The sequence below is a fragment of the Aulostomus chinensis genome, chromosome 9 (assembly GCF_037954235.1).
Source record: "Aulostomus chinensis isolate RoL2024-O1b breed Wild chromosome 9, RoL_Achi_v1.0, whole genome shotgun sequence".
Classification (NCBI taxonomy): domain Eukaryota; kingdom Metazoa; phylum Chordata; class Actinopteri; order Syngnathiformes; family Aulostomidae; genus Aulostomus; species Aulostomus chinensis.
In genome coordinates this window covers 26,641,443-26,654,918 of record NC_141328.1, presented here as the reverse complement: position 1 = coordinate 26,654,918, position 13,476 = coordinate 26,641,443, and the positions used below count along the sequence as shown (strand labels likewise).

Sequence of the window (13,476 nt, the reverse complement as noted above, 5' to 3'; positions counted from 1 at the left end):
TGAAGAACATTTTGCAACAGCTAAGACAATTATGAGGAAAAAGCATTAATTTCCTACCCCGTTTACCCTGACTGGATATTCACTGGACCATCAAATATGGAGCTGTACATGCAGGATTCTCTCTGACTGGGACCTGGTTATCCAGGCGACTGTTCCCCTGATTGACGTCCTCTCAAAGACGGTGCTGAGAGTGGAGTTTGACGTCTGAGGTGACAGACTGAGAGGGGATGATGATGTCATCAAAAGCTGGCACTGCACAGGTGTCTTGAAAAAAAAAAAAATGTGTGTATATATATATGTATATATATATGTGTATGTATATGTATATAAGTGTATACATATATGTATATATATATATGTGTATATATATGTATATATATATGTGTATATATATGTATATATATATATGTATGTATATGTATATATATATGTATTTTTGTGCTCCTGTAACACAGCAGAGTTTGAGTCGGTGTTTTCGGTTCAAGTGGAACTAAACTTTAATCTACAAGTGATATACGTTTCATGCGTAGTCTGCGTTCAAATCAACACTCAGGATATATCACGTGGGACAATACTTTATTTCATGGTGATGAAGTTCTTTTACTGACCACACCTCCACCTTTCCCCCTTCCCTTCACGTATTCTTGTTTCTCTTGTGCCCCCCCCCCCACCAGTCATTTATTCATCTAACCAGCTTCATCGTTGTGCTCATATTCTACTGCTGTAATACTACTACTGCACGACTCCATCTCGTGTATCTCACTCATGTTTGGTCTTGCTCGTGGACGTGGCGATGAGACACCGTCACCAGGCTCCCAGGAGAAGATGCTGGAGACGCCGTTGTGTTTCGGACCCGTCGTCCTCCAGGCGAGGCCAGGTCCTCTCAGCTGAAGCAGAGGTTTCAGTTTCATGCATGTTCAGCTTCTACACACGTGATCAGCTGAGACCATGACTGATTTACCTGTTCTTCACTTGATGCTGTAAATGGAGCATCTCTTGGGGTCCACCCACTTTCTTATGTCCTCACACACAGTTTCAACCGTGGCCTGCACCTGCTGGGACCCCCTGGAAGGTGACAGTGCCAGAATTTAACACAGTTGAAGTAAAGTCCTGAAATACCACCACCAGACCCTGCGAAGGCCTACCCGTTTTCCGAGGTGGGCTCCTTCTGGTATAAAACCTGGTTCTTGTTCCAGGAGAAGTCCTTGTGTTGATCGTAGGCGGACCTGAGATGGATATCAAGGCTGTCGCATGGAGCCTGAAGGGGAGAGATGAGTTCTTTAGTAGTCATCAAAGTGGATTTGGTTCCGGGAGGGACGTGTTCCTGGGAGCTCACCTCCCGCTCCTGATGCAGAACACTGTGCCGAGTGCTGGCCACCGTGGCTGCACCATACAGGCGAGTCCACGGCTCCTCGGTTTGGGCGATGTGAGTCGGTTTGTTGTATTTTGTCTGTGCAGGAGAGACAGAAGCAATAATTGGTGACATTTCCACAGCAAAGTCATCGCTCTTCTCTGATGGTCTGGTGTTTGTGATCAAATCGGTCTTCTGCTTTGTGTGATGCTTTTATACAAACTGAGTTCATACAATTTACTGTTTGACCCTTGAGTAACTTCTGGCTCAGGTCCAGTTGAGGCTGAACCCAGGCTGGGTTGAGGCAGCTACACTGACCCTGGACCAGGGTTTATGCAAAACTTAAGGCCTCAAGAGCTGAACTCACAGCAGATGTGAACCATATGTGGACCAAACATTTATTGCTAGCTGGGTATTTCATCTATTACACCAACTATGACAGATCAGTACGTTTTCCAGAGTCAAAAAGCTTAATTTTGACTTTGAAACATGTATTTATTCGAAACGTGTAGTGAGGTTTATTATTATCATTATTACAATTATAATTTAAAGTTGTAGCTGTTGATGAGTTTCATCCACTCCTGTACATCCGCAAAGTAACGGACACGAAGAAGCTTTTATTTTGGTAAAATTAATATCGGTATTATTAGTAAAAAAAAACCAAAAAAAAACAACCCACCTGCTTCGGCCTGAAGCCGCTGAGTGTCAGGTCGTTTTCAAGCTTCGGGTACGGGTACGGGTCCCGGTTGGACATATTTGATGGCATCAAAGACCAGCTGCTAACGAGCCGCTGCTAACGTCGGGAGGTTTGTTTACAAACACGGTTTCTAGGCAACCAAGGCCTTCCGGTCAAGCGCAGTTAGGGCAGCCGTTTGTTTCTTCTTTTCTTAATAGAGTTTCATCCGTCTTGATTCGAAATCTGACGTCACAGGTTGTCGTCACAACACATCACAACGTCTGTGACGTCAAATTCCGAGACAACAGAAGTTGTTTTTTTGTTTCCTGCACAAAACCAGGGGATTTGGTGCGAGTTGAGCACCGGAATGACATAAAACTGGAATATTGTAGTATTTTAGTGATGTCACACAACCTACGGCCCCGCCCCCGAAAAAGACCTCGTCTGAGATGAGCGTCTGTGTGTAAATCTTGTTGGCTTCAATCTTTAATCTTTGTTTATTTCATCCATCAAAGAACATGACGGGATTCCCGAAATACACTTTTGTTTTCGGTTTGTTGCCACAAGTTTTTCAGTGGTCAAATCTGACCTCTTAAATGAAGAGTTTCTGGGGGCGTCCTTTTGTGTTCACGTCACAGCTCATCATTGATGACGTCACGGACTCACTTCGACCCCCAGTGGGTGAGACTGACCCAGAGGCCTTAAGTGGCGTAATTCTGACCCCTAACCCCAACACTGGACCCAAACTTTTATTTCTCTGTTTTTTCCCCTTTCACAACCCCATCCCAAGTTAAACTAATTTATAATATAAATTAAATAATCAGCGTATAAAAAATTAAAGGAACTGCTGCTTTAGTCTCCTAATGCGTTATCACAAATAAACCAGCAACGTTGTGATGACTCACGGTAAAACCGTCGCCTCCTGCCGGTATTGGCTGAGAGGGAAGCCGCACCTCCGGCACCTGAGGGAGGGCGCAGGTCAACCCTCCGCTCCTCGGACTCCATCACTTCAGCGCAGACAGGAGGCGACGATGCACCGAGGCACCGCACACCTGAGTCACCTTTCACTATGGCTGCTGTTCACACAGGCGCTGGCCGAGCTGCCCATGTGCAAGGAGGTGAGGACGTTTGTCTGTCGGCGAGTGATCGAATCTAAATGTTTCGTCTTGTATAAATCGATGGCAGCGGGAGCTGGGATGTGACTGAACATCCAACGGTTGGACGGATCCTCCTGCAATCACCATACGTCAATGACGTCACTTTTATGAGCGCTCCAAAAGTGTTAACCGGTAGATTTGATTCTTCGCGTGAAAATGATGAGAAATGATGAAATTTGAATAATCCAGCAGTATTTGTTCAAGCAGGACTGTTGAGACCCTCTGGCCTTCTTCACATTGTGTGTGTGTGTGTGTGTGTGTGTGTGTGTGTGTGTGTGTGTGTGTGTGTGTGTGTGTGTGTGTGAAGTGAACATGTTTCCCTTGCTAACTCCAGTTTTGTTATCTACCTATCTACCCTTGCTTTACCACAACCTCCATGTGTCGCTCGCTTTTTCAATTTGCATAACAAAAGTAAAAGTATTGTTTGTCAGAACAGCAACAGTGTGTGTGTGTGTGTGTGTGTGTGTGTGTGGTTTAGGTGGTTTAGGTCTAAGGGGCTCATGAAGGAAGGTTCCCTGGCAGCAGCCACTTTCATCAGGTGACCATGAGACTCACGGGTCACAATGTCCTGTTGCCGTGGCTTCGCCATGTTCGATTCAAGAGGCGATTAGGCTCCGGCGCATCTCTAGTTTGATGCATTTTAACATCAGATCCTTCCAGCAAGGCCCCTGGTCATCTGATATCCTAAACCCCTGATGCTCTGGTGGAAAACTGCCGCCGTCGCCACCGCTGCTGCTGTGTCTCTGTTAACTATTAATCCCACAAAGCGGAGTGTGCGGCCTTGAGTTAGTCTGACCTTCCAAGAAACACCAGAGCCTGCTGCTCACCACATTTTAAGATTGCGCTGAGTGCTCGGCATTCATGACCTGCTTCAAGCGGTGCAAGATCAACAAGATAACGGTTAACCTGTCACGTCCCGGACAACAGCCGCGTTCCATTCGTCCGCCGCGAGTGTCTCCAAAAGCCCTCCAGACGAGGATGCGCCTCCCGCTGTGTAGCAGAGGAGCCATGCGACAATACTGAGATCAAATGTTTACAGAAGGCCTGGACCAATCGGCGTCTCTCCCTTTGGCTGAGTAAACAGACCGCCACCGTTGTAGAACATCCTTCAAGAGTGAGATTAAGACGGCGTTCCAAACAGGCTCCTGGGCAAATATTAGCCTCTGTCTCATCTTGTATTTGGAAAAGAGGCTGGACTTTGGGGGACGATTACAGAGAAATAAAACAATCTGTTGACCTCTTTTTTTTTTCCAGCCTGCTCGCCTTTCTTTCTGACTACGTGTGTGCTCTTATCCAACGGTGTGAACCCAACACTTGTGTTTTGTCCCCTTTGCAGTCTGATTATCACTTTGAGTACACAGAGTGCGACGTACTCGGCTCTCGGTGGAGGGTGGCGGTTCCCAACAAGGCCGAGACCTGCACAGGCCTCCCAGATCCAGTCAAAGGCACCCAGTGCAGTCAGTGTCCTGCTCTCGCTACTCATCTTAAACGTTTGACACGGCTTTAAGGTGCAAATAATAGATTGATGTCTGCCATTTTTACGCTTGTCCACATCTCCTCTGGCAGCGTTCTCCTGTAGCGAGGGGGAGTACCTGGACATGAGTACGCAGGAGTGTCAGAAGTGCGCAGCGGGAACTTACTCTCTGGGCACCGGCGTGGCCTTTGATGAGTGGGACAGCCTGCCTACTGGTTTTGTCACCCAGGGGATGAACAGTAACGGTGGGGACGCCCACACAGACTGCTCCAAGTCAGTACGCCTCACCTGTTCCTCACCCGTTCTGTTCTGGCTTCATGGATGCGTCAGCACCCTCACGGTCCCCCCTCAAACTGTTTTCCAGCTCAACCTGGAGACCGACGGGGGATTTTGTAGCCTCTAACACCGACGAGTGCATGGCTACGCTGTCCTACGCCGTGAGCCTGAAGAAACCTGGAATTGTGTCTTTTGAATATTTCTATCCCGACAACAGCATCTACTTTGAGTTCTTTGTAAGTAGGATTCTTATTTTTGTGCCAGGTGGTGCTCGTAAGTAGAGGTTGCAGGAAATAAGGTGACATAGAAGGGTTGACACCACTGGTTCATGTCCAGTACTAATACCACAGTCCTGAGTATCTGCTGATCCACTCCATTAGTCTTTTACACCTTTCAGGTTTATTTTTCATGGGGAAACAGTTTTAACCACAATGTTTTAAATGTCTGATCCCTGATATTTTTGCCGTGTAGGAGAATATTTGGTCACATCTGTACCGTCTCGCCCTCCTCCAGGTGCAGAATGACCAGTGTCAGTCTACAGAGGCTGGGAGCCGCTGGATGAAGATCTCTGAGAGCAGCTGGACTCATCACATGGTTTGTCTGATAGCAGTTGTCACATCAGCGGAGGGGGGGAAAAAAAAGAGCGTCTTTCTGCTCGTCTGGCTCTTGACGCGGTTTGCTTGTTCCTGTCACTGAAATATCAGACTACTTCAAACTTCAACATACTAGAATAACCCTCAAAATGAAAACAAAAATAAGTTCACAAATATTTCAATAGCTTGAATTCTGTGTGTGTGTGTGTGTGTGTGTGTGTGTGTGTGTGTGTGTGTGTGTGTGTGTTCATCTCACGCTGACTGCACAGGTTGAGCTGAACAAGGGCAGCAACGTGCTGTACTGGAGGACTACTTCCTACGCTCTGGTGGGCAGCGCTGTCAAACCAGTGCTGTTAAAAAACATTGCCATCTCAGGTAAATTAACACCCCCACCAAGAGCTGTACTCTCTCCTGTTAATGATTACTAGTTGATTGATGTTTTGTTTTGTTTTTTGCTTCCAGGGGTGGCCTACACATCAGAGTGTTTCCATTGTAAGCCCGGCACCTACGGTGCAAAACCTGGGTCTGCCCGCTGCACCCCCTGCCCCGCTGACACCTACTCTAACAAGGGTGCCACTGTTTGCCACCAGTGTGAACAAGAAAAATTTTCAGGTAAAAACACGCCATAGGAGGGACGGACATGCTCTTTAACTTGGTGTATGTGTGAACCTTCAACCATTACACATTCACTGCATGCAAACAAAGCCTCTGCCTCTCAGGTTTGTTGTTTGACTGGATCTTAATGTGAGCTCTTATCCTGTTCCACTGGCTTGGCCTTCATTTTTCCAGAGGCTGGTTCAGGGATCTGCAAACCCAGGCCTGCGTGTACAAACAGTGACTTCTTCTACACCCACACCCCATGTGACTCTGAGGGGAAGGTGCCGTGTTCAACTTGTTAATGCAGTCCATCGCAGCTGCAACCATCTGGTGTAACTATTGGGTGTAAATATAGATGGTCTGTGTCGAGTCTCTCACGTGTCGTGTGCTCTTTCACAGACTCAGCTCATGTACAAATGGATCGATCCGAAGATCTGCAGCGAGGCAGCGGAAGGAGCCGTGAAGCTGCCTGCATCAGGGGAGAAGCAAACATGTCCGCCATGTAACCCAGGGTTCTTTGTCACCAACTCTTCCACCTGTGAAGCCTGCAGTGACGGCTTCTACTCCAATGGCACAGGTGCGGCACACTCATCGCGCTCCTGCTTGCATGCGTGTCAGCTTATTTTCCCATCTGTAACGTGTGGACTTGTTAAAGGTCTTCACGTTCAACTCTGTGCTAAACCTGTGGAAACTCTTTTGTTTGGGCGCGCTTGGTGAGATGGCTCCTCAACTATGGGCCAGTTTCTCTGCAGACCTTTTCTTTAAAATCAAGCTGAAGACCTTTCTTACTATTCAAGCATTTTTTTTGGAAATAGCCCATCTTTTCTGTGTGTTTTGACACCGAGTTCAGTATTTTATGTTTGGGTACCATTAACATTTAAACTATTACAACATACTGCTACCTGGAATTTGGTACTTTATGTGCTTCAACTTCCTATGATAAAAAAAATTAATATCACTCAATTTTTCGTCCTTCCTTCCCAGCTATGGTACATATTATGTGTCTGACCAGTTGTTTCCCGCAGGTTAGATGTGTTGTCCGTGCCGCATCTTGCAAACTCACAATAATAACAGCTCATTTGTTCTTGTTACTATTTTCTGAAAGCCTGTGAAAAGTGCCCTGTGGGCACAGAGCCAGTGGTGGGTTTCGAGTACAAATGGTGGAACACAATGCCGAGCAACATGAAGAGCTCCACCTACCGTCGAGAGTTCAGCAACACTGACCACAACACAGGTGAGAGACTTGATCCGAATACTACATCCAGCACAGTTCACTCAGATCGCCCGGTATCATGGAGGCCTCCATTTGGTGAACGAATCTTTTGAACGAATCGCTTTAATGAACCGATTCCAGGATGTTGTTGCCCATCACTATTGTCAAAAAGGAGGTCACTCATTAATTACAGTAAGAAAATTGTGCTTTTCTTCCTCATTTGTGTTGGAGAAGGAATTTTAAATACTAAATATTATTAGTTTGCGAGTGATGTTGCCTGTGTGTGTGTGTGTGTGTGTGTGTGTGTGTGTGTGTGTGTGTGTGTGTGTGTTTTAATATGTAACAATGATAGCATGGGAAGTGGCTGGAGAATACGTCTACACCACTCCAGGGGATCAGGACACAGATTATCTCATGCTCACGCTCAATGTCCCTGGATACAGGTGAAGTCAAACATCCAAACTATCTCCTCAAGTGTGGTTCAAATGGGATGTTTTTGCTTTTCTGTGTATCTGGGTATCGTAACGCTGTTGTTAAACGTCTTCCCAGGCTGCCTCAGTCCGTGGCAGAAGACAACGAACGAAGCGAAAAATCTCGTATCACCTTTGTCTTTGAAACCAGGTGTTCAGTCGACTGCAAACTGTATTTCCTTGCGGTAAGAAAAAAGAATCTGTTGTCACAGACACAGGGAACCTGTTCCAAATAGACATACTTTGCCACTGACTAAATAAAAACAGAAATGACTTATCACTTGCTTTGACGTAACCACCGTGGCGCTCGGTAGAGAGAAGGTCAGCACAGTTGTTGAACCAGCCGTCTCTGAAGCGTGAAGCGCACCCACAGTACATCTGACCACTGTGGTAAAACAGGCCAGAAATCTTTTTGAAATGAAAATTTTAAATCAGGAGGAACTTAACTCATCTAAACGACTTTAACCTCAACTCCGCCCCTCCAGGTCTGGAGTAGGTTGGATGAGCAGACGTCAGAACAGACACACGTGCATTCAGAGTATCAGTCATTAATTAGAGAGGTCTCTAGAGCTCTCCAATTAGAGACATCCACAGTGGATAAAATATGCAAGTTTGTTTAACCTGTTCCACCTTCCATGCATGATGCAACTCCGTTCCCCTCATTGCAAACTTTCTCCCCTCATCAGATGAAGTCTGAACAGTGAAGGTCAAACACGCTCATGCCAGCTACAAAAGGAGATCTGGTTTTGTGCGTGGGGCGGAGGGCGTTAACCGTGACATCATCAGGATGAATTGATGGGGTGATTGTCTTTCTCTGCAGGGTTACAACCACTGGAACAACGACGTGGTGGAGCAGTGGAGAGGGAGCAACAGGAAGCAGTCGTACACCTACCTGATCCAGAGCAACAGCACCGTCAGCTTCACCTGGACGTTCCAGCGAACCGAGGAATTTAGCACAGTGAGAAACACAGCAGACGTGACATCCCCCTCATCCTCTAACGTCTTTAAATTACTCTCTCTTTTTCCGTTTAGTCTTGGATCTCTTGTTTCTTATTTTTTCTTTCTTCAATAAACTAAATTAAATAAGTGATTTATTACATTTCCTTACCTTCCTCTGACATGATAAATGTGGAATGTCCGTGTTGCATCGTGTTCCCTCCCTTTTTGAGTGTTTTTGCACTGACAGACTGTAGAAGCTAGAGGGCAGTCTGGAGCTGTGTGACCATGAACAACAGGACACCACTTTTGTACCACACAAGAACTGAGAAATTAAAAAAAAAAAAAAAAAAAAAGTGTGTGTAGAGTGACAGAGATGGTGAGAGAATCATGTCCCACTTCCCTCAGGACAGGAAGTACAGCGCTGATGTTGCTAAGATCTACTCCATCGTCATCACCAATGCGATCGGGGGCGTGGCCTCACGGTGTCACCGCTGTGCCCTGAGCTCTGCTACCACCACCTCTGCCTGTGTTCCCTGCCCGCCGGGACACTACATGCTCAATGGGACAGGAGTATGTAAGAGCTGCCCTCCGAACACCTTCATCAGAGCTGAGCAGGCTGTCGGAGAGGCCTCTTGTGTTCAGTGTGGCCCCAACACACAGACAAATACGGTACTGATCTTCAATAAAAACTGTTTATGCAAATCCTTATCTGCCTGTGCATGAATATACACAACCAGGTCTGCAACAACCTGTGAGGAATTTATTTTCTGTAGGCGGTCTTAAAACGTCATCTCTTTTTAATCGCCTCACATTCACACCTGAAGAAATTGAATTAAATCTCCAGTAACGGGCTTTAAATTCAGGTTCAGAACTCTGGATAGGGAAAACAATACAACAGCTTACACTTTCAATTTTTGTTGTCATGTCAGCCATGATTTTGTCTGTAATATTTGGAGAACTTTCCACCCTGCAGGCCTACACTGCTTGTGTCAGTGACTGTACGTTGGACCTTCAGCTGAGAGAAGGAGCACCGCTGCGCTACGACTTCTCTCCTCTGGCCAACGTCACCGGCGTCCACAGCAGCCCGCGCTTCACCAACAAAGGCCTGCAGTATTTCCAGCGCTTCAACGTGGCACTGTGTGGCAAAGAGGTGAGAAGCTGAGTTTCTGACGGCGTTTGTCACTTTTAGCTTGATGTACATTTGAACGAGTGGTTTTCTTTTTTCTCTCGCAGGGCAGAGTGCCAGCTACCTGTGTGGAAAATGTGACCGCGAGCGGTCGAGAGGTCAGGGGTTACGTGTGCCAGTCAACCGTGGTTCCCTCAGACATCAGGGATCAAAGCGTGGTGTCGTCACAGCCTTTCCTCATCGGTGACACGCTCGTCGGTAGGGACAAGGCGAAATATTTCAACCACCAGCAGTGAAAAAAAGAAATCAGCATTAGAACGAGTTTCATTAATTCCAGACAACAGAACTGATTGGAGGATGTAGCCTGAGGTGCTGCGAATGCTACGGTTTGTGATTGTTACATGTGAGATATGAGCGCCATGTGTTCTCTCATTCTGAAGGTGTAACCGCTGAGACCAGCCTGAGTAACATCTCCTCTCCAAACTGGCTGTTTCCCTCATCCTCTGGCCTGCCTGATGTCATATTCTACTACAAGTAAGAGATGTTTTTGTATGATTCACCGATCAACTGTTTTGCTTTTGACTCATTACTTTAATGCAACTGATCTGTGCCGGAAGGTTTAGTGTTTGTTTGGAATAGAGCAGAGACGACAATAATCACAGGGTTGGAGTGGAAGACATCTTTGTTGGTCATGTTCCTAGGTCTAGTGAGACGACTCAGGCTTGTAAACAAGGCCGGTCGGCCACCATCAGACTGAGGTGCAACCCCACTGTAACCGTGACGGACCACATCACACTTCCCAGGTAACTTAGGTCTACTTCTGATATAACAACACTCACACTGCAGTCGATTTGACCCGAGCTGTGTCACACCAGCCGTGTTCAGCACCAAAATGTCACGCGCTGACCTAGAAAGAGAGCTCGTAAGGTCTCTCTCTCTCTTATCTGGTTTTCCTCGACAGTAACTGCTCAGAGGGAACGTGCGACGGTTGTACTTTCCACTTTCTGTGGCAGAGCCAGCACGCGTGTCCTCTCTGCACCAAAAACAACTACAGAGAGATCGTCAGCGCTTGTGTCCAGGGAATACAGGTAGCGTTGGAACATGCGCCCGGGCACGCACACACATCCTTGTACTCATAACTTTGTGACGACTTTCATTTATGTGATGCATTCCCTAGCCCCTAACCATCTGATCTGACTACCTGACCCTAACCTTGATCCTAAACCTGACCAGAACCTGATTCTCGACCCTAAAACCAAGTCTTGACCTTCAAACGGCCCTTTGAAGATGTGAGGACCGGCTAAAATGTCCTCACTCTGTTGGTTAAATACGTATTCTAGAATAGGTAGCAAGTACAACAAACACATACACACACACACACACACACACACACACACACACACACACACACACACACACACACACACACAGAGGACTAAGGGCCCTTGTTTACAAAAAATGGTGCCCTTTTAATGCTTTTTTTTTTTTAACTTTGCAATTTTGGAGGTCTGCACTCTCTGGACTGCCCTCTAGCTTGCTGGTTAGCAGGATGTCTCAAAATGCATTTTGATCAAGTAAACAAATAAAAGTGGGAAAACCAATAATATCATAAGGAATAAGTGATTAACTCTTCATTGTACTTCATGTGTATTTGATAGGGATTCTAACTCGTACTTGGTGGGTGCCATATAAGGTAAATACTAAAACCTGCCGGAGCCCAGTTGTAAACACCAGGTAACTCTTATGATCTGTTTGTTTATTTCAGAGAACCACCTATGTGTGGCAGCAGCCGCTGCACTGCTACAGAGGGGAATCATTACCAGCTCAAAAAGTCAGTGCTTGTGTGTCCCTGGATTTCTGGCTCAAGTTCGGTGTTTCCACGGGAACGGTGGCGGCCGTGCTGCTCATCACCCTCATCTGCTATTTCTGGAAGAAGACGCGCAAGTGAGACTCACGGCGCATCGCGTGTGTTTCCTCAAACGCTGATTTGCCATACAGATGTTCCAGCTGAAACTATGACGTATTCCAGGTTGCAGTACAAATACTCCAAGCTGATGATGAGCTCTGGGGGTAAAGAGTGTGAGCTGCCCACTGCAGACAGCTGTGCAATAATGGAGGGAGAGGACGCAGAGGACGACCTCATTGACCTCACCAAGACGTCTTTCTTCACCAAAATTAAGTCCTTCTCCCGAGAGGTCAGTAAACTCTCCGTCACCACGCAGCGACCGCGGCTGCAGCAGCAGCTTCACAGGCTTCATGTGATTATGGGTGTGTGTTTCAGAGGACGTCGGATGGGTTCGACTCAGTCCCTCTGAAGTCGTCGTCCTCACGCCAGCACATAGAGGAGGACGACTCCGACGAAGCTTGAACCTCCTATCAAGGTGTAAATGAAGAGTTTGGTGTTTCCATATCAGTGCAACAAGACGCCGCCATCCTGCGGAGGACAGACTGCTTTTTATTTATGACCAAAGATACACGCTGAGCCGGGGACCTCAGAATGTGCAGTATCTGATATTTTATCTGATATTATTATTCGTCGTATTTTAAGTTGCTAAACGTTGTAGGAGACGTCTCCATATTGGGGATATGTTGTATTTTTAAAAAACAAACAAACAAACTGTGGGTATAGTTGCAGTTTTTGTGATTGTGTGACACTGTAGATTTTTCCTAACTGATTTTTTTCTTCTACTTTGTCGTTTTTAGATTTTTTTTAGGCTTTTCTTTTTCTTTTTTCTTTTTTTTTAAATATCACACACCTTGTTCCTGTTTGGTTTTATTTTATCTTATTTTATTGTATCTGGTAATATGTGAAATTGATCTTTTCCGCAGCACCGGCCTTGTACGGTCATGATCTTGCTTTAACGGCATGTGAAGGCGCTTTGTACAATAAAAAGAGCAACAAATGCGTCTCTCAAGGACCTCTAGTGATGCCTTCAGGTGCTCTTCACATTATAACTGATCGCTTTATGATCGAACACGAGAGCTTTGCTCTCACTTCTGGGCTCTGTCAGGGAGGAACTGATTTAACTACATGTTTAATTATCACTCTTTTGACAGAAAAGGAATATTTTCTATTTCTCACTTTACTTGCAGGGCCATTTCAGAATAAACCTGTACTTTTCTCTACAACCCTTTTGGCAGCACTGCATAACTGGATTTTTGCATTTTAAATTTATATCAGTTTATACGATGCATCAGTAACTACCAAAGAGTATGGGGAGTAGTTTGAACTGACTCCATTCTTAATTTATATTCAAATGTCGCTTAATGTTTCCCTACTGTCAGATTTTTTTTTTGCTGTTTTTTTGAAGTTGCTTTTTTTTTTTTTCTAAAAACACCTTGTCGAATGATGTTTGTACAAAATGTGAAATGTTACGTTCGGCGAGGAAAGTTTTAATTTTCCTTTCTGCTCAGTGAGAATGTAATTGTGGAAACCTCAGCCCTCCCAGGCAGGAGTGCTTGGGTTTTATAGTGAAGTAGGAGACGTCTTGAGTGGGAAAGCATTTTCATATATTGTGAAACAGCGAGAGGATAATGACTACATTGCATCAGCAATAAGAAAAATAAATAACACAATATAAATGAAAGTGTGGCAGTTGTTGCT

At 45.7% G+C, this 13,476-nt stretch overlaps 2 protein-coding genes across 3 annotated transcripts; one reads left to right on the top strand and one right to left on the bottom strand.

Annotated features, from left to right (window-relative positions):
• Positions 1-669: 669 nt before the first annotated feature.
• cfap276 (cilia and flagella associated protein 276) lies at positions 670-2,464 on the bottom strand. Its single transcript, XM_086214672.1, has 5 exons — positions 2,031-2,464; positions 1,337-1,450; positions 1,146-1,258; positions 962-1,065; positions 670-887 (listed from the first exon to the last, which is right to left on the bottom strand). The coding sequence occupies exons 1-4, from the start codon at positions 2,115-2,117 to the stop codon at positions 969-971; spliced, it is 411 nt and encodes a 136-aa protein (XP_086070798.1). The 5' UTR covers positions 2,118-2,464; the 3' UTR covers positions 670-887; positions 962-968.
• Positions 2,390-13,435, top strand: elapor1 (endosome-lysosome associated apoptosis and autophagy regulator 1). Of its 2 annotated transcripts, XM_086214665.1 has the most exons (22): positions 3,058-3,145; positions 4,521-4,641; positions 4,751-4,931; positions 5,023-5,170; positions 5,448-5,528; positions 5,797-5,902; positions 5,990-6,139; positions 6,317-6,405; positions 6,524-6,701; positions 7,230-7,358; positions 7,690-7,780; positions 7,887-7,992; positions 8,628-8,765; positions 9,152-9,415; positions 9,720-9,896; positions 9,980-10,130; positions 10,313-10,406; positions 10,574-10,675; positions 10,834-10,960; positions 11,638-11,816; positions 11,902-12,067; positions 12,154-13,435. In XM_086214665.1, exons 1-22 carry the CDS (start codon positions 3,059-3,061, stop codon positions 12,238-12,240), a joined length of 2,952 nt encoding a protein of 983 aa, XP_086070791.1. In that variant the 5' UTR covers position 3,058; the 3' UTR covers positions 12,241-13,435. The 2 variants fall into 2 exon arrangements, with proteins under 2 accessions (XP_086070792.1, XP_086070791.1); XM_086214666.1 differs by lacking the exons at positions 3,058-3,145; positions 4,521-4,641; positions 4,751-4,931; positions 5,023-5,170 and adding an exon at positions 2,390-2,486.
• Positions 13,436-13,476: the final 41 nt, after the last annotated feature.

Coding starts and splice junctions, on each gene's coding strand:
- cfap276 (XM_086214672.1), bottom strand. CDS start 2,117: ATGCCATCAAATATGTCCAACCGGGACCCGTACCCGTACCCGAAGCTT. Junction 1,451..2,030: donor GCGGCTTCAGGCCGAAGCAG/GTGGGTTGTTTT, acceptor TCTCCTGCACAG/ACAAAATACAACAAACCGAC. Junction 1,066..1,145: donor GAGCCCACCTCGGAAAACGG/GTAGGCCTTCGC, acceptor GTCACCTTCCAG/GGGGTCCCAGCAGGTGCAGG.
- elapor1 (XM_086214665.1), top strand. CDS start 3,059: ATGCACCGAGGCACCGCACACCTGAGTCACCTTTCACTATGGCTGCTG. Junction 7,781..7,886: donor CTCAATGTCCCTGGATACAG/GTGAAGTCAAAC, acceptor ACGTCTTCCCAG/GCTGCCTCAGTCCGTGGCAG. Junction 10,676..10,833: donor GACCACATCACACTTCCCAG/GTAACTTAGGTC, acceptor TTTCCTCGACAG/TAACTGCTCAGAGGGAACGT.